General features: G+C 37.2%; 1 protein-coding gene across 3 annotated transcripts in view; it reads left to right on the top strand.

Annotated features, from left to right (window-relative positions):
• The window catches only part of CTNNA3 (catenin alpha 3), a 1,799,646-nt gene that overhangs the window by 1,597,806 nt on the left and 174,185 nt on the right, over positions 1-27,655 (top strand). For all 3 annotated transcript variants that reach the window (XM_053888526.1, XM_019444306.2, XM_053888525.1), the window contains one exon: positions 6,580-6,672. In XM_053888526.1, coding sequence (XP_053744501.1) covers positions 6,580-6,672 — 93 coding nt within the window. The remainder of the gene's footprint in view (positions 1-6,579; positions 6,673-27,655) is intronic.

Here is a 27,655-nt window from a genome sequence, read left to right as displayed (position 1 = left end):
TAAAAAATAGTCATTGGACCCTCCCTTTACCTCTGTCACTTGTGTTGGGCCAGGTGAACCAAACTTCTAGATCTCTAGTTCTCAGACAGGGATGATTCCTACCCTCTCCCCACTGGGGGACATTTGGAAATGTCTGGAGATACTTTTGATTGTTACAACTTGGGAGGGTCCTATTTCATGTAGTGGGTAGAGCCTAGGGATAGTGCTAAACATCCCACAGCATACAAGAACGTACAGGATAGTTTCTTGCAACCAGAATTATTCAGAGCAAGATGCTTACGGAGCTAGGTTTTGGAGACTCTTTTCTAGAGACTTAGACTATATCAACGCATCAGAAAGGCCTACCAATTTCTTGCAATTTTCTAAAATTAGTTACCAGTGAGTATCCATTGTCCTAGCCCATGTAGCTCCTCCAGGTTTACTACTTGCTCTTTCCATGATACCTTATAGGCCTTGGTAAGACTTCAAACTCTGGTCTGAGTTTAGAAGATTGTGTTTTCTCTGATGTCTTTTTATATCTGTACTGAACTTTCAATGGGACCCATAGATTTCATTCTAGTCTTCCAAATCTGAGAATCTTGAGCTCTGTACAAAACCTATTATCTCTAATTTCCATAGTCTTTATTTTTAAAATACAAAATCCAGGATTCTTTGCCTCAAACTTTCCCTTAAGCAAGGAATCATGAACTCAACACTTATTGAAAGCAGAAGGGAAAGGATTAAACATTACTCTGTAGCTTAAAAATGTCCCATGACATTCTTCTGACATTGATACCAAAGCTTATTAGTCATTAAATCATTTATTTCTTTATTCAGTTAAGATATTTTTATTGAGCACACAGTATATGCTGTTTCAAGGTGCTCAGAGTGGTGAACAAGACAGACAATATCCTTATTTTCATGAAAGTTATGTTCTAATGGGACAAGACAAAAACACATTCCCTTTCAAAAAAAAAACAAAAGAAAAATATAATTTCAGGTTATGATCATGAAAAGAGAGCTAATGAAAAATTACAAGGTGATATAAAAAACTAATGAAGTAGGGAAAAGGGTTCCTTTTAGATAGACTGACCAGGGCAGACTGGATAAGACTGAAGATAGGCCATCTGATCTCCTATGGTGAGAATGATCCAGCCATGTAAGAGGTCTAGGAGGACCATTCCAGGCAATAGAGTAGTCGATACAAAGAGCCAAAGACCGGGATGTAGAATGAGCAGATGAGTGGGCCATGTTTGAAGAGTACAAAAAGTGCTTGTGTGTGTTTTCAGCAAAAAGGCATTTCTTAGGTTTCTATCACTTGAAATTATATTACAAACATACCTAGTTCTCTTATAAAAATGAATTTTTGACATTGACATTCCCAAATCATCCTGTGCTGTCAGCTCAGCTAGCAGGACCTGACTGAGCATGCTCTTTCCACTGCCTGCTTGGGAAGACGGCCTGGAGTGCCCTTCCTAACAGCTTCCCCGAGTGTCAGACTGCTCCTGTCACTGCGCTGGCAGTTATTTGATTGTAGTAAACCAGCAATGGATAGTCGGAGAAGTATGATTTATGATTAAGTCACTTGTAGGATTTAGAATTTGACCTTAATTTGAGAGGAAAATGTCAAGCGTGACTCCTGTTCCTAGACTATCCTTTTTCTCCTGTTTTTTTTTTCTTTCTTTCCTTCTTTCTCTTTCGTTTCTCTTTTCCTTTCCTTTTCAGTGACTACAAATTTCTTTTTTCATATATTTTAATGTTAAACATTTATAAAGTCTGTGCAAGTGAATTTTTATGTGTAATAACCCTGCGTACCGTCTCCCTAGAAATGCTGAAGGAATTAATGAGATAAAGTCTGTAGAGAGCATGAAGCTCCTTGGGAAAAAAGACATATAAATGCAGTCATTTCTATCTCAGTAAATATATATACATATATATTTATTAAAACCACAAATTTATTCTGACTCTGAAGTTTAATGTGCCACTGTGGTTTATTGCAGCTCCAGTTTCTATGTAAAAACCTCAGCCTGAATATTTTCAAGTTTTATACTTGATTCTGGCCTCTTTCACATAAAGTGAGGTCTTATAATAAAATTAATGATAATCTATTATAATCATAAACAATATTAAACTTCAGGACTTTCTAGTCACTGAATAATGTTCCAGTCCATCATCTTATTTTATCCTCACAATAACCCTAAGAATTAGGTGATATTTTTGCCATTTTACAAGTGAGGAAACTAGGCTAATTTCATATCACTTTGAGCTACATAAGAAAGGCTTCACAACAAGCAAGAGTTAAAATAGAAAAACATGAAAAGGTTTCCTGAATTCTAATATGAGAAATATATGAATAATGACTAAGTTTATTAACACTCTTTCGAGTAAAAAAAGGTTATCTGTATCTTCCTCTTGGTCTAGTTTAGAGACAGCTCAGCTTAGAGAGGGAAAGTTGTTTCCATCATCACAGAGAATCTATGTGAGAGTGAATCTTTGCCAGGCCGACTTAAGGGATAATTTTATTCTTGTATATGAATAAAATCAGGTTAAAAGAGAGCTTTACTTGGAATTTAGGAGAAAACAACGTGTGTGGAATTATATTAAACCCTGTTTAGTGCAAGACATCATATACTCAAAATGGGGTGAATGTAACTAGAGTATCACATCAATCCAGAGTAACAAATTTGGAATAAAATGGAGGTAACCAAATTGATGCAAACATTTTATCCAAAAATATAAAGGGTTGGGTAAGGAATGGAATAGTGGAGAAAGAGGAGAAAAAAAAACGAGAAAAAAACAACAACAACAAAAGAAAGAAACATACTTTTCCTGCACTCTAGCTATCTGTGGGCTAAGCAATTCTTCCTTTCAGCATCTTAGTAGATTTGAGCCTCACGACAAATTTCGGAGTTAGGTAGTACTATCCAAAACTTTGTTCTGAGAAAACCAAAGTTTAAAATGGTACACAAAATGCCCAAGGTCCCACAATCACTAATTGGAGGGCCAGAATTCAAATTTAGGTCTATATTACTCAACATTATTGGGTCTTTCTACTACATAACACTGCTCTCAGGTAGTTTGATCTCACTTACACACACACACACACACACACACACACACACACACACTTTCCAGATGTTTGCACCTTCCAGAGTTGCCAGATGAGTGTACAATAGAGGGTCGCCCCGCCTTCCTCCTCCCTTTTAAATATTTACGCTATTATTATTTGTCTTGAGGCTTAAAAGAGTTAATGTATCACTCCAAAAGGGATTAGAATGCTCTTATTTCTCTCTTAGCTTCCACTTAATTTAGATTATAGCATTGTATATTTGACTTTTTATTTTTGCAATACCAGCCAACTGCTTGCCTTACGGAAAACAAAATGCTGCCAGCAAGTGTTTTAAGCACTCCCCCACTGATCTTGTTCCTGAAAAGAAGAGGTCAGTTGTAGTGGCTTTGCAAGAAGACTATAGTCCTGTGTTAAAGACAAAAACAAACAAGCAAAAAAGAAAAAAAACAAAAACAAAAACACCAGCGCAGAAGTATGTGGGCGTAAATGGTAGGCTTATCTCTTCCTGCAATATCACCAACAAAAATGGTACTTGTGACTTCTGACAGCAGCAGTTCTTAGTTTCTGTTAAGTCACTTTATTTTGAGTTGAATAAAATACTGGAATCAATGAGGTTATATGTCACTTCATTGTAAAGTATAATCCAAGTAATTAACAGCGGGCATTTATAAGAAACAGATCACAGTAAGGACACCAGACAGCCTTCAATTGCAAAACAATAGGACCCAAGGAAAGGAATTTGATAACTGAATTTATTCAGATGTTTCAGGGGATGGTGATGTATCAAGGAGGGAAATCGAAAAGATTCTTTCTCAATATACTGTGGGAAAAATACACAAAAATGGCTAATAATGAAACACACGATTGTGTAGAAGTTCCACAGAGGTGAACTAATGATACTAACACCTACGAAAAGAGAGTAAGTTGCCCTGTGATCATAGCTGCATGTAGTTGCAGAAAAGAAGGGCTGCCTGTAGAGATAAACATACATAAGGGTTACTCAAGCGTATCAGAGGCCTTGGAAAGAGGGGGACTATTAATATCTAATAGTAGTCAGTTGCAGTACATGCAGAGTTTTGGGTGATGCTCAGTGCAAGGCTTAGAAAACGAAGTGCTGGTTAAAGATCCATGAGATGAGAAAGAATCTGAGGCCATTAGTGGTAGGAAATAGATAGCTTTACTCTATAGTGTGAACTAATTATTGCAAGTTCTCATCTCTACAGTGGTCCCAAGGGAAGGGAAACCCTCCACAGCCCTCAGTATAAACAAAGGGCCTGTGTGCAAACCAAGGTTGAAGGGAAACCAAGGCTGGACTGAGGAGGCAATCCCTGTCCTTCCCCCATCTTTAACAGCCAGGTGTGTAGAAGAGATCTTTCACTTCACTTTTGGTTATTTTTCATGACACCTGTTTGATTTCTGAATTTCACACCAGGGTTTTGTATTAAAGGGTTCGTATATAATTTAAAGGAAAACAAATATTAACTTAATTCAAGTTAAATACTCTTACTTGTATTTGCAATAATAACAGATATCTTTAAATTATTGCCCCAGTAAGATGAAGAGACAATCAGGAATTAGGAGAAATAACATAATGCAAATAAAATCAGTTTGAAATATGGAAGTACAGTTAGGACAAGGGTTTGTTGTTGCCATTGGTATGTTTCGCTTTGTTCGTATCCAACTCTTTTTTGGCTATCACTGATAATTCTGCTTTATCCATTCAAAAGCATGGATGTGCTTGATTGTAGTGATATGACGATAGGCAGGGCAGACCCACTTCTTACCTCACAGAGGCAACAACAACTGGTTGCCTGTTTCAACAAACAATGCTGCAATCAAGTATGGGGAACATCATGACAGTGGAAGTGGAGGGGTCGGGAAGAGCTTGGCAGAGGACCCAACCCAGTCCAGGTCTTCCTAAGCTAGACACTTCCCTGTCAGAAGACGTCTAAGCTGAAATTGAAAAAAAGAAATGGAAGTAGGTTAGCTCTTTAGGATAGACACTGCAGTTAATATATTTATTATTTAAATTCCTAGAAAATTTAATTTATTGATAGTTTTTGGTAGCATTTTAATGTTATATTGTTTTAACTGTAAATATTCCATTTCTTTATCACATGTAAGCATCTTGGTTTGTGATAACCACATAATGTTTAGCCAAATAGCTCTTGACTGAGAGAAAAACTTCCTTCTACTTATTTTGCTTTCTTTTTCTTTCAAAATTTATTGGGATATAATTCATATACGATAAGATTCACCCTTTTGAAGTTAAAACTCAGTGTGTGTAACTGTTTTTTTTTTGTATATGCACACAATCTTGCAATCATTACCACTATCTAATTCCAGAACATTGCGATCATCCCAAAGAAAGACTGCATACCCATGAGCAATCATTGCCCACTCCCTCCTCCCTCACCCCCGCCTTTAGGAACTACCAGTCAAATTTTGTCTCTATAGATTTGCCTATTGTAGACATTTCACACAAATGGAATCAACATGTGGTCTTTTTTTTTTTCATCTTTATTTTATTTTATTTTTATTTTTTAATAGGATATTTATTGTCAAATTGGTTTCCATACAACACCCAGTGCCCATCCCAACAGGTGCCCTCCTCAATGCCCATCACCCACTCACTTTCCCCTCCCTCTCACCCCCCCATCAACCCTCAGTATATTCTCAGTTTTTAAGAGTCTCTTATGGTGTGGCTCCCTCCCTCTCTAACTTTTTTTTTTCCTTCCCCTCCCCCATGGTCTTCTGTTAAGTTTCTCAGGATCCACATAAGAGTGAAAACATATGGTATCTGTCTTTCTCTGTATGATTTATTTCACTTAGCATAACACTCTCCAGTTCCATCCGCATTTCTACAAAAGGCCATATTTCATTCTTTCTCATTACCACGTAGTATTCCATTGTGTCTATAAACCACAATTTCTTTATCCATTCATCAGTTGATGGACATTTAGGCTCTTTCCATAATTTGGCTATTGTTGAGAGTGCTGCTATAAACATTGGGGTACAAGTGCCCCTATGCATCAGTACTCCTGTATCCCTTGGGTAAATTCCTAGCAGTGCTACTGCTGGGTCATAGGGTAGATCTATTTTTAATTTTTTGAGGAACCTCCACACTGTTTTCCAGAGTGGCTGCACCAGTCTGCTTGCAAACATGTGGTCTTTTATGACTGACTCTTTTCACTTACCATAATATCTTCAAGATTCACCTATGTTGCAGCCTGTCTCAGTATCCCATTCCTTTTTATAGCCAAATCATATTTTATTGTATAGAATTGTGTTTATCTATTCCTCACTAGATTTGTATTTGAGTTGTTTCCACTTTTTGGCTACTATGATTGGTGCTGTTATGAACAGTTTTTTTAAACAAGTTTTTGTGTGGACATGTATTTATTTTCATTTCTTTTCTAGGAGTAGAATTGCAGGGTCATATTGGTACCTCTGTGCTTACTTTTTGAGGTATGGTCACTCTGTTTTCCATTTTGCATTCTCACCAGCAATGCTTTGCTTTCTTTTTATAGACCCCAGAGGAACTGGAGGATGTTTCTGACTTGGAAGAGGAACATGAGGTGCGCAGTCACACCAGCATTCAGACTGAAGGGAAAACTGACCGGGTAAGTCACCTCCCTGAGAGGACAACTATATGCTGTGCCCTCTTCTTGTCAATCATGTAGACGCTCACAGGTGGGACTCCTGGCTCTGGGGCTGGTTTTGCAAAGCACAGGAAGAAGAGCCTCGGTATCCATGGGCCACAGCATGAGAGGAATTATTTCCTTTACCTTGAAAGCCCACAGGGAGACCATTTCTGATCATGTAGTAAATCACCCCATGCCACTTTTGATGTTTATAGCAGTCATGGGGATATAGAATTCAAATGTGCACACATTTATTTAGATAGAAAAGAGAAACCAAGAAGTTATAAATATACTCTGTAATTCTAGGGGAGAAAACTGAGAAACTACCCCTGTACTTTTCTTCCTTTCTGCCTTGCCCTCTTCTCCCCTTACCCTCAACACACACACACACACACACACACACACACACACACACCTCCAACAATGCTAAACAACTTCTGAATTACTCTGAGGTATTGCATCTCACTTTACTTGCACCCAGTGCTTGGGAACCTGTGAAAGTTTGGTTTCCTAGCCAATGATCATTTGTAACTGCAGACCAGCCTGCGGAACGTGGGTCTAAAAGCCAGGCAGTAGAGTATAGCAGCTTAGATTGTCCTGCAACACATCTGAATTAGCCACTCCCTTACTCTGTTACCTGGGAAACTCAGCCTTTCTCTAACTTGGTTCGCTGATTTATAAAGTGAGGATAGTACTAGTACTCTCTATATGTGGATTATTGTGCAAATAACTAAATTAACTAGTAGAGCCCTTAACACATGGCTTGGCTCATAGTAAGTTCTCAGTAATCATTAGTTATTATTTGTAGCTATAGTAGTGATAGTATAATTATCATCAGCATTATTACTATTATTAATTAGCTAAATTCAGTGACATTACATTTGGAGGTGGATAGAAAAAGATAAATTTAAGAAAGTTGCATGTCTTTTTTAAGTTTATTTATTTATTTTTGAGAGGGAGAGAGAGAGAGAGTACCAGCAGGAGAGGAGCAGAGAGAGAGGGAGACACAGAATCTAAAGCAGGCTCCAGGCTCTGAGCTGTCAGGGCAGAGCCCAATGTGGGGCTCAAATTCATGAACTGTGAGACACGACTACAGCTGAAGTCGGGTGCTCAACTGACTGAGCCACCCAGGCTCCCCAAAAGTTCCATGTTTTCAAATATTCAGATTACTTACAACTGATATACATGAGTCACGACACCTGTGCTTTCTTAGAAATGTTGGTTTTCTTGAGTTTCCATTCCTTGCTGATTATTTGGATTACTTCCCAGCCCTCTAGAAACCAGTTCATGCTGGGAACTGCCTGGGGGCACCCAGCATTTAAAAGAAGTTTTCTTCAAATCTAGTAGGCATCTTTGGAAAGAGATCAGTTTTTACAAATGGCAATGGGATTGGGAATAAAGTTTGCTGATAGTCTAGTTTGCTCATGCTTTCAAGTAAGTGAGTGATTCACTTAGGCTGCTGCTGAGCCACTGTAGGTGGAGGGTAGTTGTCAGGACATACAGAGTAATTGATAGGAGAAAATTTTGTTACAATAAAGGTAACTTTTAGGATGCCGGGATTAGGATAAACATGCCATGTTTCTCATTTTGTATCATCACATGTATACAATGAAGCCTTGGTTAAGACCTTAAAACTTAGAAACTTCAAAGTACTTCATCTGAAAAATGAGAAGAATAATATCTTACCTTCTCACAGCATAACCTCAAAGATAATAACCTCAAAGAAGGTAATGCATATGAAAGTGTTTTATAAACTTTATAATTATATGCCAAGAAATTAAGCTTCTTATTACTACTGTTTGATTTGTATTTTTGTTCTTCACTGGGGTTACAGACCAGCTAGATGGCCACCTGATTATAGTAGGTTAAGACGATGATGATCTCCATGGTCCTGGATCTTAAGAATCTTTCATAGAAGGCACTGCTTCTAACCTTGTAGAAATCATCCCAAAACTTCTCTGCATTCTGGATTTGTGTTCCACTATGCACATTTCCCTGACAGGCCAGTTCATTTGGAATGCCCCTGGGCAACACCCTCACTACTGGCAAGATAGATCCCTTCCCATCACATCTACTGGGAACAATGTTATATTCAACCTGACCACTCTCTGCTCTAGTAAATCTCTCTGTATAAAATGTGAATATCTTAGATTTTATTCACTTCCTGCCTTGAGGCTTCTCTGAAATTGCTGTGTGGAATCCCTCAGGAAGCTATTCAGATATTCTAATACATGCACAATCTTGTGTGAAGCATTAACACTCCACAGAGTAACCTTGGTGAATACTCTTATATTCCTTGGATGGACTATTTTGCATTTTCCATAGGTACTCAAAGGATTCAGAGGGAGATCAAGCCCCACCGGTACCATGGTGACCAGCTTGATAATATATCTTTGGAATTGCCCTCCTTGTTTTCCATATCCATCCTTCCCAGGTTCCCAGTTCTGTTCCCCAAGATTTCATCCCAGAATAAGCTACCTTCCATTCTTAGACTCTGCTTTTGGGAGAAAACGAGAAAAGATAGTCACAGTATATAAACTAAATATCACATTAACTTTGATATATTGATACATTATCCCAGTTTTACTAATAAGATCACTGAGGCACAGACAGCTTTATATAACTTGTCTAGTAAGTGGATTATGTTTTCTGATTAAGAACTTTAGTGATTACCACATATCAATTTACTTAAAATACAGAGTTAGTGGAATGAATCTTTTATTAACAAGCAACAAACCACCACCACCCCATTAAACTTGATTCATCATCAATGGAATGGAAGAGAAGAGAGTAAAAGGTGCTGCAGTCATCTGAGAAATGGAGGAAGGATACAAATTTTCTTTTAAATTTAAAGAGTAATTAGGTACAGTACAGACAATTTAACTCAAATAACAACCTTTTATTGGATATCTGTCTTGTGAGTTCATTACTACAGATTTTGCATTCATGGCAGGCCAGCTTAAACTGTCCCTCACCCAAACCACCTGACCAAAATGATCATGTTTACCTATGTTTTATGAGCTCTCTTAGGCATCTTGCATCCCCAACAGGCTCCATATTCTCCATAGTTGTGTCTCTGTGCTTGGAATATATTTCTATGCTCAATCTCATATACATTTGATACTCTATCTCTGTATTCTATCCAGCATTCCTGAAGTCTGTATCCATTGGACTGAGTATATCTTTTGACACATTTCCCTGATACCATCCAATTTGGGAAGATACCGTAAAATTTTGAAGTGGACTCTGTTGAGAATTTTTTGAATACATGCCATGCTTCATGAGAATTTCTGGTCACTGAATCAGACATGCATTTGGGTCCCTTTTTGCTGGCTGCTCTTATTAAAGAGTAAATGCTTTCTTGATTCTTGAATAATGCAGACTCTGCTGTATAGAACACGGAGTAGAACGAATTTCAGGTACTTTTTAGTAATGGGATGACAGTTATTTATTATCATTTTCCTCTCTGCACTTCACTGCCAGTAGTTGTGGCTCAATATCATCTGTTATTGTTGTCATCAGTGGCAAATGCCACTGGGCATTGTAAAGGTGTATAACCAACAAATAATGATTTAGAGTCCATGGTCAACGAGAGTGAAATACTAAAAGACCAATAGTGCATGCCTTATGAAGTAGCAGAGGAACAGAAGTGGAAATTAGTGATTATCTTAATTAGTAAACACGGATACTCACTGGACCAATACTGTGATTATATCCAGTAATCAGGCATTCCACAGTGGTATAGAGTGTGATTTTGCTATAGATTTATAGAACATTCTTTAAAGCTCTAATTGTTTATTCTGTTCATGTTCTTACCAAGTATGAAATAGAAATCTGTTATCTTAAAAACTCTAATTTGAAAGAGACATGAAAATAGACTCCTGTTAAGATCATCAAATTCCCAAACTTACTGATAAGATGACTTTTTGGTAAGTCCTAAAAGCTTTCTAAAAGATTATACTAAATACATGCTAACTCATCATTTCTATTTAAACAAGAGTGCCAGTTATCATTTAACATTTACAGCTTACAGAATGTTTCCCAGTTGGTGTCTTATTTCACAAAAGCCCTGTTTTTTTTTTTTTCTCCTTGATTTTACTAATTAGGGAATTTAACTCAAAGAAGTTCAATAGTTTGTAGATATCATGTCAACTGGAACCAAATCCCAGGTCTTCTGGCACAAACCACTCTCTTTCCAGTACAGCCCAGCAAATTTGGGTAGAATCTTACCATCCCATAAGATCTCATTGCCCTCCTATTGTTACAGCCAGGATAATGGAGTTGATATTATAAGTCCTCTACTAGAAAAATGACTTTTGAAACTGAAAACTATAAACCTAAGTATCAAATCTGCTTAAGTCTCACAAGTTTCAAAATGTCTCAACATTACAATCTTCCATTAATAACCAAATCATTTTGTTGATTACCATTTGGAAACTACATGGTGATGTCCGGACAGTCATCCCTGGTGGCTTGACAGTCTCCCTGGTGAATCACTTCACCTTGAAGAAATGGAGTATTAATCAGATAGAGTCAGACAGTGTCAGACCTTGTAGGACAACAATCCTGGGTCTCCAAGCACAGAATCCAGAAACCTCAGTCTCTTATCGCAATGGCCTCTGTCATATTTCAATCCAGGGAGTATTTTGATATCTAGATTTCCACCCTTCCTCTCATTTACTGTCTGCAGTAGGGGCAGCAGTAGCAAGGGGCTCCCAGGAAGTAAATAGTGCCAGCAGGGTGATGGCTAAAAATGTTTCCCATGCCTACCTGAAGGACAACTGTGGTTTTAGAGAGATTTAGTAGAACAGATTGAAAGAGAGTTTTGCGAGTGGAATGGGTTAGCAAGTGGCTGATCTCCACTAGCATTGCCTTATAATGTACAGATGTGTGAACTTGGGAGTTATATAAGCCTTGATTCAAATCTGGGTTCTACCCATTATTATCCATATGACACTGAACACATTATTTACATTTCTAACTGTTTTCTCATCTGTAAAATTGTGATAATAGTATCTGTTATCTAGATAATACTATCCAGATAATAGTATCTATTTTCTTGTTTTTCTTGAACATTAAACTAGGTACATGAAAAATTTCAGTTCAGTTTCTGGCACATAGGAAGTGCTCAATACATTGTGATTTTTCTAAAAAAAATGAATGTCATGATAAATGTAGATTTGTGTGGTAGTATTATGCTTTGGCTTCCTTTTGAGTAGCTCAAGAAGCTTCATCAAGGCAAGTCTCAGTCTTCTAGTATGAGACTCCTTTGGTTTCTTGGTTTTGTGGTGTGAAACATTTTGACATGCTGGAAATTCTATTACCAAAGTCCTTTGAAGGAGTTTTTTTCCTTAGGAGAAGGACTTATCAGAAACTGCTTTTTCAGGTTAGAAGGAAGATGGCATTAATGTGATTTTTAATGATGCTTGCACTTTCATGTACATCTAATTCACATACCTCATGTACAACTGAAATAGCGATCACAAAAAAACAAAACAAAACAAAAAACTCTTGATAGTAGGATAAAGCAGAGAATTTGACCCAATAATTGTCAAGTTCTTATTTTGTTCATTATTGAATGGCTGGCCCTGCATTGTGAGGTTTTGTTTTGTTTTGTTCTTTTCTTTGTGGAATTTTGGTACTGTGGTTATCTGTTGTTTCTTCTCTCTCTCACAGTCCTCATTTATCTTCATCAAACTATATAGGGCTTAATTTCCAAAGTTTGCGGTACATAGGCAAAAACAAAAGAAAAAGAAAATTCATCCTGATATTTATAGGATGCACGTTAAAATCAGTTTTGCAAATAGTCACTTAAAACTGCCTTTTCTTGAGTGAAATGTTGCCATTTGCAACGACATGGATAGATCCAAAGAGTGTAAGGCTAAATGAAATAAGTTGGTCAGAGAAAGACAAATATCATATGATTTCACTCATATATGGAATTTAAGAAACAAAGCAAATGAACAAAGTTAAAAAAGATAAAAACCAGAAAACAGTCTCTTAACTATAGAGAACAAACTGATGGTTATCATAGGGGAGTGAAATAGGTGAAAGGGGATTAAGAGTACACCTATCTTGATGGCACTGAAAAATGTAGAGAATTGTTTAGTCACTCTATTGTACAACTGAAACTAATATAACACTGTATGTTAACTATACTGTAATTAAATTAAAAAATGAAATAAAATTGTCGTTTATTTCTCTATTCCTTAGAACGTATGTCCTAGTGATTCTTTCCTCTGCCTATACAGCTCGAAAGCCAATAGGTCTCAAAAAATAAAAGATTTTGTTCTGTCTCGCACAATTTAAACTTTGATCATACTGTCTTGTAGATGAAGAGTGAAAAAGGGAACTCATTTAACATTACTGACCAAAGCCAGGTTTTCTTTTTTAATGTTTATTTGTTTTTGAGAGAGAGAGAGAGAGAGAAACAGAGACAGCGCACAAGTGAGAAGTGAGGCAGGGCAGAGAGACAGGGGGCAGAGGATCTCAAGCGAGCTCTGATGCAGGACTCAAACTCATGAACTGTGAGAATGCGACCTGAGCCGAAGTCATATGCTCAACCAGCTGAGCCATCCAGGCATCCCATCAAGGCCAGATTTTTATTTGTAAGTACTTGAAGCTATCGTCTCTAAGTGCTGAAATTCAGTTTAGTGACCATAACATTAAAAACAAAACTCTTAAAGATTTATAATTTCAATTGTAGTCAGAGCATATTTTAGCAAAAAATTATACCACCTTTTTGAAGATAGATTATTCATCATATTTACTGTTGACCCAAAAGTAAAGACAGTGTAACATCTAATCTTTGATTAAGATTTGTCATATTTTGAATGTTATATTCCCTTAAAAGCATATAACTTGTAAATCTGCTCTGCCTTAAAGAATATCTTTGAGAACATTGATTCTATATAAGTTCTATACATAGAAGAAAATTAGGACAGAAATAAGAACAGTTGCCTAGGTTACTGGACACAGCCTCAAAACGTCAATGCAGCAAATGAATTGGAGCATATCAAATTTTAAAATATAGAAGATGTTTCTTGGGGTAAAAAAAATAGCCATGTACACTCTAACTTCATGTTGGTGATTAGGAGAATGTCCTCCTTGCTGCTTTTTTAAAATGCAGCAAGCTGAATATTCTCCATCATGACAATAGAAAAATTGCCATGAATGGGTGGTTTATTTTAAAAATTGGAAGAATTTTAATAGGCTCCATTTATTATCAGAATACACTCTCAATAACTCAAGCTTATACTAAATTAACATACAAAATATGGTAAGACACGACCTCATTACCTTTTTCATGATATAATTTGGTTTAGGTTACTATGAAAAACACAACTTGCATAAGCCTGGATGAAATTACATTATTCAAGCAGCACTACACTAGGCAGTGCGTTTTCTCTTCATTGGCTTCTTTAATTTCTATTGTGTACTTGGCAGTAACTCTGCTTTCCTGTCTCTCTGGGTAACGATTCTCAGTGCTTCATGGTTTCCTCTTCCTCTATCCACTTTGCAAACATTAGGGTTCACTGAAGTTCTGATCTAAGCCCTCTAGTCCTCCAATCCTTCCCAGTTTTCCTGAACACTCTCATAGAGTCCCAAGATTTCAAATGTCTTACATAGGTAAGTGAATGTAGCCACGTCCTGTCTCATGAGCTCTGGCTACTTACATTGCTGGCCTGTGGTTTCCTCTCCTCTCATGGCTTATAGGCTCCTGTGGCACTCACTGTTCCCAAGCCTGAATGCATCACCTTATCCCACGAATCTCCTTTAACTCCTATACCCCTTATAACACTTCTGTACTTTGGATCTAACACATCTGAACCTGGGAATATATTTTTTTTACTCCCTTCCACAGCTAGTCATACACCACATTCAAGCTTTACTATCTTCTAAATATTTTCAGAACTTGTCTGTTTTTTAACTACCTCCACTATCACTACTTTCAAAGAAAATTTCACACGGGGAGAAATTGAACAGGAAGGGAAGACTTTATTCAAGGCTATTGCAGTAGGGGAGGGAGACTAGAACTTTGTCTGAATTCGACTCTCCTAGAACAAAGAGCTGAAAGTTTTTCAGAGATAGGGTAACAGAGATTGTAGGCCATTCATTTTTGCTAATTGGCTTTACCCAAAGGAAAAGTGAATTTTTTTTCTGTCTTCATGACAGCAGGTACGTATACACCTTGGAGCAAGGTGCCCTCTAAAGTTAGGTAGCTGCCCTCCCACAGAGCCTGGGAAGTAGAGGCTCTATTTTCCTTGACAATTGCATTTCAACGAGATAGTTCCCTGGTTTTTGAGAAAGACATTCCTTGTTTGTAAAGCTGTTGAGAAGCATTTAGAATATTTACTTGCATCTTAAAGATGCAAAGAAAGAATTTACAATTACAAGTTTTGTAATTGCCATTAAGAAAAGGGAGGTCAGGTGCCTAGAGTTGGAAAGAAGCCTGTCTAAAATTTAGTCAAGCTGAGGATAATGTTAATGCCATCTGGGTCACTATCTTAGTTTAGGTCCTAGATTTTCTTTAGAGGGCTCCTAAATTGTCTCCTGCCTTTAGTAAACTTCCATTCTCTCACTTGAACTTGAGATCATATTTCTAAAGCGCTAAATCTGTCATCTATCACCATGCATAAAACCCCTTCAAGGTGTCAGTGTCTCCCCTTGCCCTTAGCATGAAATCTGGTCCTTTAATGCCCTATGTAAGAGAACCAGGTTCTGCTCCCTGCCTCATATTTCACACTTTCTCTCCCACCCCTTCTTGTATATGGAAGTCTTCCTTCCTATAAGCACCAGGCTCTCCGTCACATCTCTCTCTGAGGCATACAGTTCCCTCAACTCCCCATCCTCCTTCTCTTTGCCAATAAATACCTGCTCATCATTACAATCCCAGATTAACCTAGACTTCACTAATACAAATCTAAGTGTAGTTTCCTTCCAACATTCAGGCCTGAATCTGAATGTAACACATGGAGATTCCCATATCATGACATTCATTGTTCATGCATAATTTCTTACATAATGGCTTTTCTTCTCCACTCATTAAACCTCACTAAACCTCATTAGTGCAGGGAACATGGTTTTAGTCTCATTTAGTGTTCTGTTTACAGAACATCACACACTGGCTGGTACAGGTATATGAGAGAGCATGAAGAGAACCTTCCTTTGGTAAGACACCTTGCCTCAAATCTATACTAGTTCCTCCATATTTTGACCCTAGGGGATTTCATTAATTTCTTTCTTGCTCTTTCTTCCAACGCTTGTACCTACTTGTGCCAGATAAATCTTACTGTAAATTGCTAGGTCACTACTCTGAAATATTCAGTGGCTCTCTACTACCTAGTTCCTGCTAGCATAAACATTAATTGCTCTGCCTTTTTTTGCTAAAGTCCTTTACAGTGCCCCCTTGTTCCTGGCTCTATAAAGCATACAAATCCAAAAATCTGTTTTTTATTTGTGGAAATGATTCTTGTGTTCCTGATCATTAGGGCTATCCCCGAGGCTGTGTTTGTGATCTTTTCCATGTCTGAATTGTCAACCTTTTGTCTTTTTTATTCCCTCCAGTACAAAAGTTTTTCAAGATGAACTCAACTCCCTTTATTTCCATGAAGTTTTCTTTACACTTAGTCCTTTTGATTTAATGATACAAAACCTTCTGCTGACAGACCATCTAAAGGACAGATTACTTACTCCTTTTGGGATTTTTAAAAATTTTTATTTATTTTTGAGAGAGAGAGGGAGAGAGATACAGAAAAAGAGAGAGAGGGGTCAAGAAAGAGGGGAACAGAGGATCTGAAGCAGGTTCCGTGCTGACAGCAGCAAACCTAATGTGGGGATCAAACTCATGAACTGTGGCAAACTCACCAACTGTGAGATCATGACCTGAGCCAAAGTCAGATTCTCAACCAACTGAGCCACCCAGGCACCCTGTCCTTTTGGATTTTTATATGCTAAGGTCACTATGCTGTATTTCTATTTATCATGAAGTAGTGTACTTGAACAGTGTCACCTTTTTCTTATTCAAATTCTTTACTCAAATTGAGATTTAGTATCATTCCATTGATTAAAGAAGTTGGTGTATAAAAATCTGGGCAAAGAAAATTAAGTTTAAAACATTGCGTATTATTTTATCCCAAAATTCTTACAGTAGAATTCTGTTAATAAATACATCTTGAGATTTCAATCCAAGTATAATTGTTGACAAATATCTAAACATTTATCAAGTAATGGAATTATATTAAAATACATATATTTTCACCCTGCCTTGATTTCTGGGAAATTCCAAGTTAAAATTAATGCCTAGTAACTAATATTAAATGCCAGGTATATTTGTCTCTGTTCCTATTCAAGTGTCTTATTTATTTTTAAAAATAATTAATCTCAAATACAAATTCTACTTAATAATATTTAAAAGATATCATTTTATTACCATTTATTATCATTCTTGTCACCAGTGAGGTAATATATTTTAGAGTGAGAGGAGGAAGTAAGTATATCCAGTGTAGGGGCACCTGGCTGGCTCAGTCAGTAGAGTGTGTGACTCATGATCTCAGGGTCCTGAGTTTAAGCCCCACACTGGACACAGAGTTCACTTTAAAAAAAGTATATCCAGTATTACATCTTTTTACTGTAATTACAATGTCTATAATTTAAGACTAAATCTCTTCACTATTTTATTTAACTATAGAGTTGAACCTTGGGCTTTATAAATGTACATATCCTATTTTTTAACATTATTGAATAACCCAAAAATTTATGTCTGGAGTTATTTATAAGGCCACAGGAATTTAAGTGATATATTGTGATATTTATATGTGACTTACTTGCTAGTTACTGAAATAAGCCTTCCACCAAGCTTTAAATAGAGTGTTTTCTACTCATTGATGAATTCACAGCAGGGGAAATAGCAAGTAGAAATGCCTTGGAGGCAAATGTTAGTGAGGCAAGAGGAGATCTGACACTAAAAAGGAAGGCTGATCTTGTAAGGAACATAAACCATTGCAAGAAATTTACTGTTATTTTGAGTAGGATGGGAAGCGAGCAGAGGGCTTTGAGCCAGAGAGTGACATGATATGACTTATGCTTTAAAGGGGTCATTCTGAGTGCTGTATTGAAAACAGTCTGAGAAGTGGTACAGGAGGAAGCAGGAATGTAGAATGCCATTGCTGTTATCTGGGTGAGAAATCATAGAGGCCGAGAAAGGGTTTTAGAAATGGAGAAGCTGAGAGTTGTTGATTGAGCCAGCATATATGGCAGTGGTGAGTTAACCGAATGTGGTGAAGAATTAGATACTGAGTATGAGAGAGAGAAAAGAGTCAAGGACAGCACACCATTTTTGGCTTGAGAACTGGGAATGTGGACTTGCCACTTATGTTGCTATGGGAGAGAATGAATTGAGCATATTGGAGATGGTAGGAGATGAGAAATTAATTTTACATATGTCGTGTCTAAAATGTCTATTAGACTACCAAATGAAGAAGTCAGGTAGGCGGATTTGAAATTTATAAAGTAGAGTGGAAGTCCCCTCACATGCATAGCTTTATATTACAGCTTTTTTTCAAAATTTTATTTATTGACTTTGAGAGAGAGAGAGAGAGAGACTGAGCAAGGGAGGGGCAGAGAGAGAGAGAGGGAGAGAGAGGGAATCCCAGACAGGCTCTACACCAGTAGTGCTGAGCTGGAGGCAGGGCTCAAACTCACAAACTGGAAGATCATGACCTAAGCCAAAACCAAGATTTCATCACTTAACTGACTGAGCCACCCCGGTGCACCTATATTATAATTTTATAATCTATTCTGACATTGAAGTGTTATATATTACATGGTGACATTTTTTTTTTACTCTCAAATAAATTGATATTTTAACTTTAGGTCTAGTTTCCTTCTAGTTTCAGATGTCATGCCCCCCACATCTCCTCTTCTGACACACTTGCTCTTCCGAATGTCAAATTCTTTGGAAGGCCACCACTAATTCCCCTGCTTAAAACTGCAACACCATTCCTAACCCACATATAAACCTCTTCACCTCTCTTTTTTATTTTTCTCCATAGTACTTCTTTCACTGTCTGACATACAACATATATACTGGTTTGTTTTGTCATGTACTGGATAGTGAATTCAATGATAGCTACAACTTTAATCTTTATTTCTCCCTTTTATGTATTCCCCATACTTAAAACAGTATTGGGCACATAGTAAATAGGCTGTAAATATTTACTAAATGAATGAATGAATGGATGAATGAATGATGTTGACCATAAATGTCCTTTGGGAACAGGAACATGCACGGAAAATTTTGGGGAGGGATGTTGTCTTAGATACAGCATTTGTATCTAACCAATTACTTGCCTACAAAAATAAATGGGAGGGGCACCTGGGTGTCTCAGTCAGTTAAGTGTCTGACTCTTGACTTTGGCTCAGGTCATGATCTCACAGTTTGTGAGTTCAAACCCCACGTTAGGCTCTGCGCTGACAGTGGGGAGTCTACCTGGGATTCTCTCTCTCCCCTCTCTCTCCCCAGTTGTTCTCTCTCTCTCTCTTTCTTTCAAAACAAAAGTAGTAATAATAAAAAAATAAATGAAAAAAATCAGATAATTATAATTTTTTTGAAAATAATGTTTTAGTAAAGAATTACCCATATGACAGTCATTTGGAAAAATCTTCTGAAGCGAAAGTATTTAAGTGATTCTCTGCCCTTGTCCAGTTTGGAGGTGTTTGTGATGGACACCTGGCTTCCAAGTTTTGCCCTTACTTCCCATTCTCTGAATTATTCTCATTGAAAAAGCTGTATTTCTTTAATGGTGAAATTTTTTTTAAATTTTTTTTTTAACGTTTATTTATTTTTGAGACAGAGAGAGACAGAGCATGAACGGGGGAGGGTCAGAGAGAGGGAGACACAGAATCTGAAGTAGGCTCCAGGCTCTGAGCTGTCAGCACAGAGCGGACACGGGGCTCGAACTCACGGACCGCGAGATCATGACCTGAGCCGAAGTCGGCCGCTTAACCGACTGAGCCACCCAGGCGCCCCTGAAAATTTAACATTTATAAAGTAAATAGTTTTGAATCATTTGTCTCTGGTAAAATATGAAATATGTGCTTACTTCTTTTCCTATTAAGGACAATGTGTATCAAGTAATGGTTAAGGTAGTCAAAAAAAAAAAAAAAGAGCTGAAAATAAAATATTATTTTAAAAAATCCTCTGATAGTCTAAAAAATACCTTTGTACACTGAAATTACCACAGTCCAAGTCTAAGCTTTTACATATGGATATTTTTAATCAGTGATTGATTATTAATATGTGTTTCTTTTTTTAGAAGTATGAACATGTGTTTCTTTTAATGAGTTGCATAGGTGGAAACACTATATATATCTAAGGTTTGGTTAAAGTCCTGTGTAAATATGAATGGATAGAGAACATAAAAATTTCCCTCAGAGTGGAGTCATCCACTCTATAAAGCTCATGTACTTACAGGAAGTAGGGATTTTTATTTTTTTAAACTTTTATTTATTTTAAAATTTTTATTCAAGTATAATTAGCATACAGACAGTATATGTATATAACATATAACTTATAGTGTTTTATTAGTTTCAGATGCACAATACAATGATTCAGTAATTCTGTACATTTCTCAGAGATCATCAAAATAAATGTACTCTAAATTCCCTTTATCTATTTCACCTTATCCCCCCCTCCACCTCTCCTCTGGCAATTACCAATTTGTTCTCCATATTTAAGAGTTTGGTTTTTTGTTTGTCTCTCTTTTTTCTTTGTTTATTTGTTTTGTTTCTTAAAGTCCACATATGAATGAAATCCTATGGTGTCTGTCTTTTTCTGACTTACTTCACTTAGCATTGTATGTACCCCCTTTATTTATTGCAGCATTATTTATAATAGCTAAATTCTGGAAGCAGCCCAGTTTTCTGTCAATAGATGAATGGGTACAGAAGATGTGGTCTGTATATACAATGGAATAATTAATCAGCCATAAAGAAGATTAAAGCTTTGCCAACTGCAACAGCATGGATGGACTTAGAGAAAAAGGGACTTTATAAAGTCATACCTGGACATGTCTCCCCATGTCTGATTCTAAGATAATTGAAAAAAAAGAGAGAAAAATTTTTGGAGTTAGACTCCCAAGTTTGAATCCTGTTTCTGACACTTACAGCTGTTGACATTCAGCAAGTTACCTGTTGATCTCAGTTTGCTTATTTTTAAAATAGAACGACTCACACCATAGGATTATTGTGAAGCTTATGAGTTAATATTTGTAAGGAGTAGCGCATAGTTAAGTGATAAAACTTAAGTGACCCCCTATCATGATGATCATTACCACCAATACCACGATTACTGCTCTCATCATCATCATCATCATCATCATCATCTTCATCATCATTTGTGAATGGATTCACATTTATAACCTTTTTGTTAATTCTTCAGATTGGCAATATTCACTTTCCTGATTTGTCCTCTTCAAATTTTTTGGAAGGACTTGGTGGACAGCCAATCTGATTGACTAAGCCAAATAAATTCCTTCCTATTTGTAAAGCCCTTTGCATAGGATTTTTTTCATGGGTTAATTTGTGGATGGGTGACCTTTGTGTCAGATACCTGTACTTGCCCAGTTTTATGCTGAAGCTGAAAACAAAAGGAACTCTATGTTGTTTCCTAGCATAGAAAATTACAACAGGAGCAATCTCAGGTTATTAGGGGACATTGGGTGTGTTGGATGTTAAGATAGGCACACAAAGCATAATATTACAAAAAATCAATGCTAGACTGTTCCCAGGGAACTAAGAGTCATCTGTATCCAAGAAATGTCCAGAAAGCACTTGCTTGTATGATTCATGGTCCTCGGTTATTTAGAGCTTGTAATCTAAGACAGGGCATTTGGAATGTAAAAAAGGAATATGTGGTCCATAAAACAGAAATGTGAAGACATCACAACTTGGCTGATAAAATATTCACATTCCACACTAATAAAGGGAAGTACACAGAACAAGTAGGAAATCTGAGTAAATTCTAGAAGTCTATAACTTGAGAATACACAGCAACTCTCTATCCAGGCTGTGTAGATAAGGAGAGACACTCAAACTTTTCCTTATCACTCCAGGGGATTTTTAGGTAAAGTGTAAATTATGTACTTTCAAAGCAACAATTGAATAGAAGATTTTTATACCTTTGTTCTCCAGCCACCATCAGCCCATCTTTGAAATTAAAAGTGACAGATTTTTAATCATCTCTCTTCTCTCTTAGACTTAATTAGAGATAAGGTGTCCAAACCCCTTTTACAGCAAAATCCAGTGTACAGGGAGAATAAAGAACCTCGGTGGAAACAAAGTGTTTTACAGTGTCAATTGACTTGAAGTTTAAAACTTTAAAAGAAATAAAAATCCTCTAAAATTAGCAAGAAGACATAGTTACCTTTTTGAAAAGTTTATTTATTTATTTTGAGAGACAGAGGGAGTGCAAAGGTGGGGAGGGGCAGAGAGCAAGGGAAAGAATCCCAAGCAGGCTCCTCTGTCAGCATAGAACCCCACGGGGGATTCCATCTCACAAACTGTGAGATCATGACGTGAGTTGAAACCAAGAGTCAGTCACTTAACCAGCTGGGCCACCCAGGTACTCCAGACATATTTACCGTTTTAAGTTCTTATTAAAACTGTGAACGACACTGATCTTTGGCTTTCTGATGGAACTTTAAAGTTTTACGTATTACTAAAATTGACTTTGATGATGTCAATTTTTAATTCCTCCATGTCCTGCTGTGCTAAAATTGCATATCTATTCCTTTGTCACAGATATATGTCTTTGAATAAACATGTCATTTTTATAGCCTATTAAGTTAATACAAAAGTTTATATTTGAAATTAGTTAAATGTGACTCTTGGGAGACCATGATCATAGAGTTGGCACCTAAAATATACTATAGGGAAGTTGGAATTAGCACAGCCTTCCATGGAGGAGTCAGTATGACAAGAAAATATATTCCTATTTTTAAAAAATTCCAAATTTATTTTCAAAAGTTGCATCTTTTTTCTGTAACATATATGGGTATGCCCTGGTATATTACAGCCACCTACTCTGCTGATGATGAAAATAATAGAAGTGGCAGCAACAACCTAACAATTATTTACCAAATGCTTAATATGTAGCAGGTACTTTAAATTTGTTAAATGTCTCCACAACCACCCTTTGAAGTATATATTAATATCCTCACTTCAAAAATATAGAAAAAGAGACACACGGTTATGTAAGTACCAAATATCACGCAGTGCGAAGTAATAGACTTGACATTGATTGAGATGTGCCTGCTTCAAAGACCTGCATGTATTCCTGTTCTTCCACTGCCCCACATAGCCACCCTTCCTACAGACCAGGCTTTAGATGGGACCACTTGAACAAAATCAATCTGCATACTGGCAAAAAAGTGCTACATTTATGGGAGACTAGGATTCATATGAGAATTTGACTTTAAAATCCCAATCAAAATGGCAGGTAACTTCATTTTGAAATTGAACTTGATGGAAGCAGAATCAGGGCTGTTATTACACCTGCTGTCCACATCCATTTGCTTGCAATTGTATAGCCACGAGATTAGTGTACTTCCAATAACATGACAAAGCTAATAACTACTGTTACTAAAATTTCTTAAAATTATATAAAATGATGGGGTACCTGGCTGGCTCAGTTGGTAGAGCTTGAGACTCTTGATCTTGAGGGGTTGTAAGAGTTCAAGCCCCACATTAGGCATGGAAACTATTTTAAAAAATAATGATTTAAGATTATATAAAATGGGATGATGGGGGCACCTGGGTGGCTCAGCTGGTTGAGCGTTTGACTTTGGCTCAGGTCATGATCTCCCAGTTTGTGGGTTCGAGCCCCGCATCAGGCTCTGTGTTGACAGCTCAGAGCCTGGAGCCTGCTTCAGATTCTGTCTCATTCTCTCTCTTCCCCTCCCCTGATTACTCTCTGTCTCTGTCTCTCAAAAATAAATAAATGCAAAAAATAAAAATAAAAAAAAGTAAAATGGGATGATGGAGAACAGGGATTCCATTTCCAGAGGGTAGTTTCTTTTTTTTTTTTTTTAATATGAAATTTATTGTCAAGTTGGTTTCCATACAACACCCAGTGCTCATTCCAACAGGTGCCCTCCTCAATACCCATCACCCACCCTCCCCTCCCTCCCACCCCCATCAACCCTCAGATTGTTCTCAGTTTTTAAGAGTCTCTTATGTTTTGGCTCCCTCCCTAAGTTTTTTTTTCCTTCCCTTCCCCCATGGTCTTCTGTTAAGTTTCTCAGGATCCACATAAGATGGAAACATATGGCATCTGTCTTTCTCTTTTCACTCCTGACTCATTTCACTTAGCATAACACTCTCCAGCCCCATCCATGTTGCTACAAAAGGCCATATTTCATTCTTTCTCATTGCCACATAGTATTCCATTGTGCAGAGGGTAGTTTCTAAAGCCATGAAGAACTCCTTTTATTCTGTTTGCTTTTATTTTCATAAAAGGCACCAACAGGTAAACAAAAGGGCACTGGCTTTGGAGTCATTATTGCTTGATTCCTTTTGCTAATAACTATATGACCCTTAGTAATTTATTTATTTCTCTGAGACCCTTTTCCCTTCTATATCAATTTAGACAATACATACCTTGAAGTATTATAGTTGGAAAGAATGTATGTAAAGGATCTAGTACAGTGATAGAAACATAATAGGCACCTAACACATAGTTTTATTCATGTATTGTGTTTATAAAATACAACAATGTCTAATCATAAGGGACTCACATCTTGTGTGGTGAATTAAGTATGAGTCCTCTAAGTTAAGGTGAACTTAAGGTTAAAAAAAAAGTTTATGTTTTAATTTGCAGGGAAGGAATAGAGAAACAGGCATAAAGAATAAAAAATGAAAGAGGAGGGAAGGAAAGAAAGAAGGAAGGAAAGAAGGAAAGGGATGTTATCTTGAGGTAGGGAAAACCCTCTATTTATCAGGAGTGATAGTGTGCAATAAACTGAAAAATATAACTAACACAATGCATACTAGATAAAAAGAGTAAATATTTATTTTTGTGACCTCGGGATGATAAAGAACTCTCTATGATACCAAACACAGAAAAGCAAAGGAGAAAGCAGGCAAACTTTACTCCTGATAACACACAAAAAAATAAATGAAAACAAACAAAGCCCAAGATTAAGCCTGAAAAACTGTTAAAATACATCAATTTGGAGAGCTAATGATCACAATTTATATAAGAAAATGTTTATATATAAACAGATTTTCACCAATGAGAAAAAAAAAATGACTCCATCTCCACCACCTTACCTCCCGCCAACAGAAAAATGGGTGTAGGACCGGAAGAGGGTAGTCACAAAACAGACACGTGCATTTCCAATGAACATGTACATAGTTGCTCCCTCTCATCAGATTACACACATGCAAATGCAAACAGCAATGAAATACTGTCTTCTAACATATTTGCAAAAGTAAAAGATTGTTGATCTTCACTGTCAGAAAACTTTTTTTGGAACGTGGACACTTATACACAGTTTGTAGGGATATTAATTGGGGTAAACTTTCTGAAGAAAAATTGAAAAGTATGCACGGAAAGGCTTTATAAGAGGGTTTCCTCTTTGTCTTTAAGAATTCTTCCTCCAGATACATTTGCAGAGATGTACAAAAATATCACTGCCTACTCAATACACATAAATATATGCACAGAGACTTATGAACATAGATACCTACCTGCCTCTGTGTGTGTGTGTGTGTGTGTGTGTGTGTATGGAAAATACCTGATAACCACTGAAAACTTGGAAAGAGATGATACTGGAGCTATACAATGAAATAAAATATTTAACGAGATGAAGCTACATTTTACAGACATTGAAATACCATATATTGAGTTTTAAAAATAAGAAATAACAGAACCATGTATATACTGTGATCCGTTTTTGTAATATAATTTGTAAAAATAATCACATATATATGTAGTATTCAAGGATAACCACTATAATATCACTTTCAAATCTTTGGTGTATAAAACAGTATGCTGTAAATATACAAGTACTATGTATGAAAGTACACAGACAAAAAGAATTCCACCGTACTATTTATGCATAACTTTATATACCCATATGGTCCAAATAAATTTTAGGAAAAAAATAGCTACCTATAGTTTTACTATTCAGAGAAAAACCATGGTTATAAATTCATTCCACAAACTAATAAACACATGGAATCTGTGTTAAAGTACTAGAACTCTAGTTAGTGACTAATTTTTCAGTCTGGTACTAAATGATAGTGTAGAACTTCACCACTGTAAGTCTGTTGCAGAATTATTATTAGAAATGATAAGGTGAAAGCAAAATAAAGGTTGAAAGGCAGACTAACACACCAGATATTGTTACTGGTGGGAGAGTTTGCATTTTGTGAATGGTCTTGGTTCTTGGATTTCCCACAAAAGATTTACATGAGGATCCATGCCCGAATAAATACAGCCAGAAGGAAGGTACCAAGCCCAAAGCAGGTTATTAAGGACAGTACACTCTCAAAATGGGAGAGCAGGCAGGGTCACAGGTGGCATTTGCACTGGGGTTAAGGGTGTCTTTTCCTTTTATGTTTGCATATGTTATGAGTCATAGCTATGGTGGTCTCTCACTGAGGTTGTTTCCAATCATCACAGGACTCCTCCTGCTGGTTGGAAGGGAGGATTTTGAGTCCTACAATGTTCTTGTCATGGACATCTTCCTCCATGGGGAGGTGGTGGAAAGGTGGTGGTGGTATGAAAACCACAATGTAAATATCTTTTTTTTTTTTAACGTTTATTTATTTTTGAGACAGAGAGAGACAGAGCATGAACGGGGGAGGGTCTGAGAGAGAGGGAGACACAGAATCCGAAACAGGCTCCAGGCTCTGAGCTGTCAGCACAGAGCCTGACGCGGGGCTCGAACTCACGGACCGCAAGATCATGACCTGAGCCGAAGTCGGAGGCTTAACCGACTGAGCCACCCAGGTGCCCCAATGTAAATATCTTATAATGAAGCTATAGGTTACCCTGAGGCAGAGGTTGAAGAGGAGGGCACATGTTCTGTACCCTGTGGCTCTTAGTCTATCAACCTAGTGTACTAGAAGCCATAAGGCCAGCATGGTAAAAGCCACAAAGTCAGGATGTTGTGCCCTCAGTCTTCTAATATATCCCCTATTTATCAGCACCTTTGCTTCCAGCTCATATCTAACTAACTATCAATATTACCGGCTCCAAAATCTGGTTAGTACATCTGGAGAGTAGTCTGAGCCAGTGTCCACTGACCGTTGGCCAAAACATTAGGCCTGTTGTACTATCGAGATTCTGGATCAGATGATTTCTTATTGTGGGGGCTGTCCATGCCCCGTAGGACCTTTAGCAGCATCTCTGGCTTCTACCCAGTTGAGGCCAGTAGCACCTTCACCCCAGTTGTGACAACCAAACATCCCAGGAGATTGCCAAACAGTGAGGTGGGGCTGAGAGGGTAGGGGCAAGGTGAAACCAATCATGGTACCAGCCATTCTTTCTTGGGAATATTTGTCCTTTTTCCATTTGGGTCCTCCCTAATTATTTTTATGTTAAAATATTCTTCTTCTTTTTAATGTTTATTTATTTATTATCAGAGAGAGTGCAAACAGGGAAGGGAGAGAGAGAGAGAGAGAGAGAGAGAGAGAGAGAGAGAGAGAGAGAGAGACTCCCAAGCAGGCTCTACGTTGTCAACACAGAGGCCAAAGCAGAGCTGGAACTCATGAACCGTGAGATCATGACCTGAGCTAAAATCAAGACTCAAATGCTTAACTGACTGAGCCACCCAGGCATCTCAATATTCTTCTTTCTTTAAAAAAAAAAAATTGATAGTGGTAGTGAATGGTAAGGTTTTATGTGTTAAAGTTTTTCTTCTCCCTTCTTTTTTTGTTTGGAATGTGTGTGTGT

Source organism: Panthera pardus, unplaced genomic scaffold (genome assembly GCF_024362965.1).
Source record: "Panthera pardus isolate Hobbes unplaced genomic scaffold, ASM2436296v1 HiC_scaffold_22, whole genome shotgun sequence".
Classification (NCBI taxonomy): Eukaryota; Metazoa; Chordata; class Mammalia; order Carnivora; family Felidae; genus Panthera; species Panthera pardus.
The sequence above is the reverse complement of the archived record's forward strand: the minus strand, read 5'-3'. Positions and strand labels throughout refer to the sequence as shown.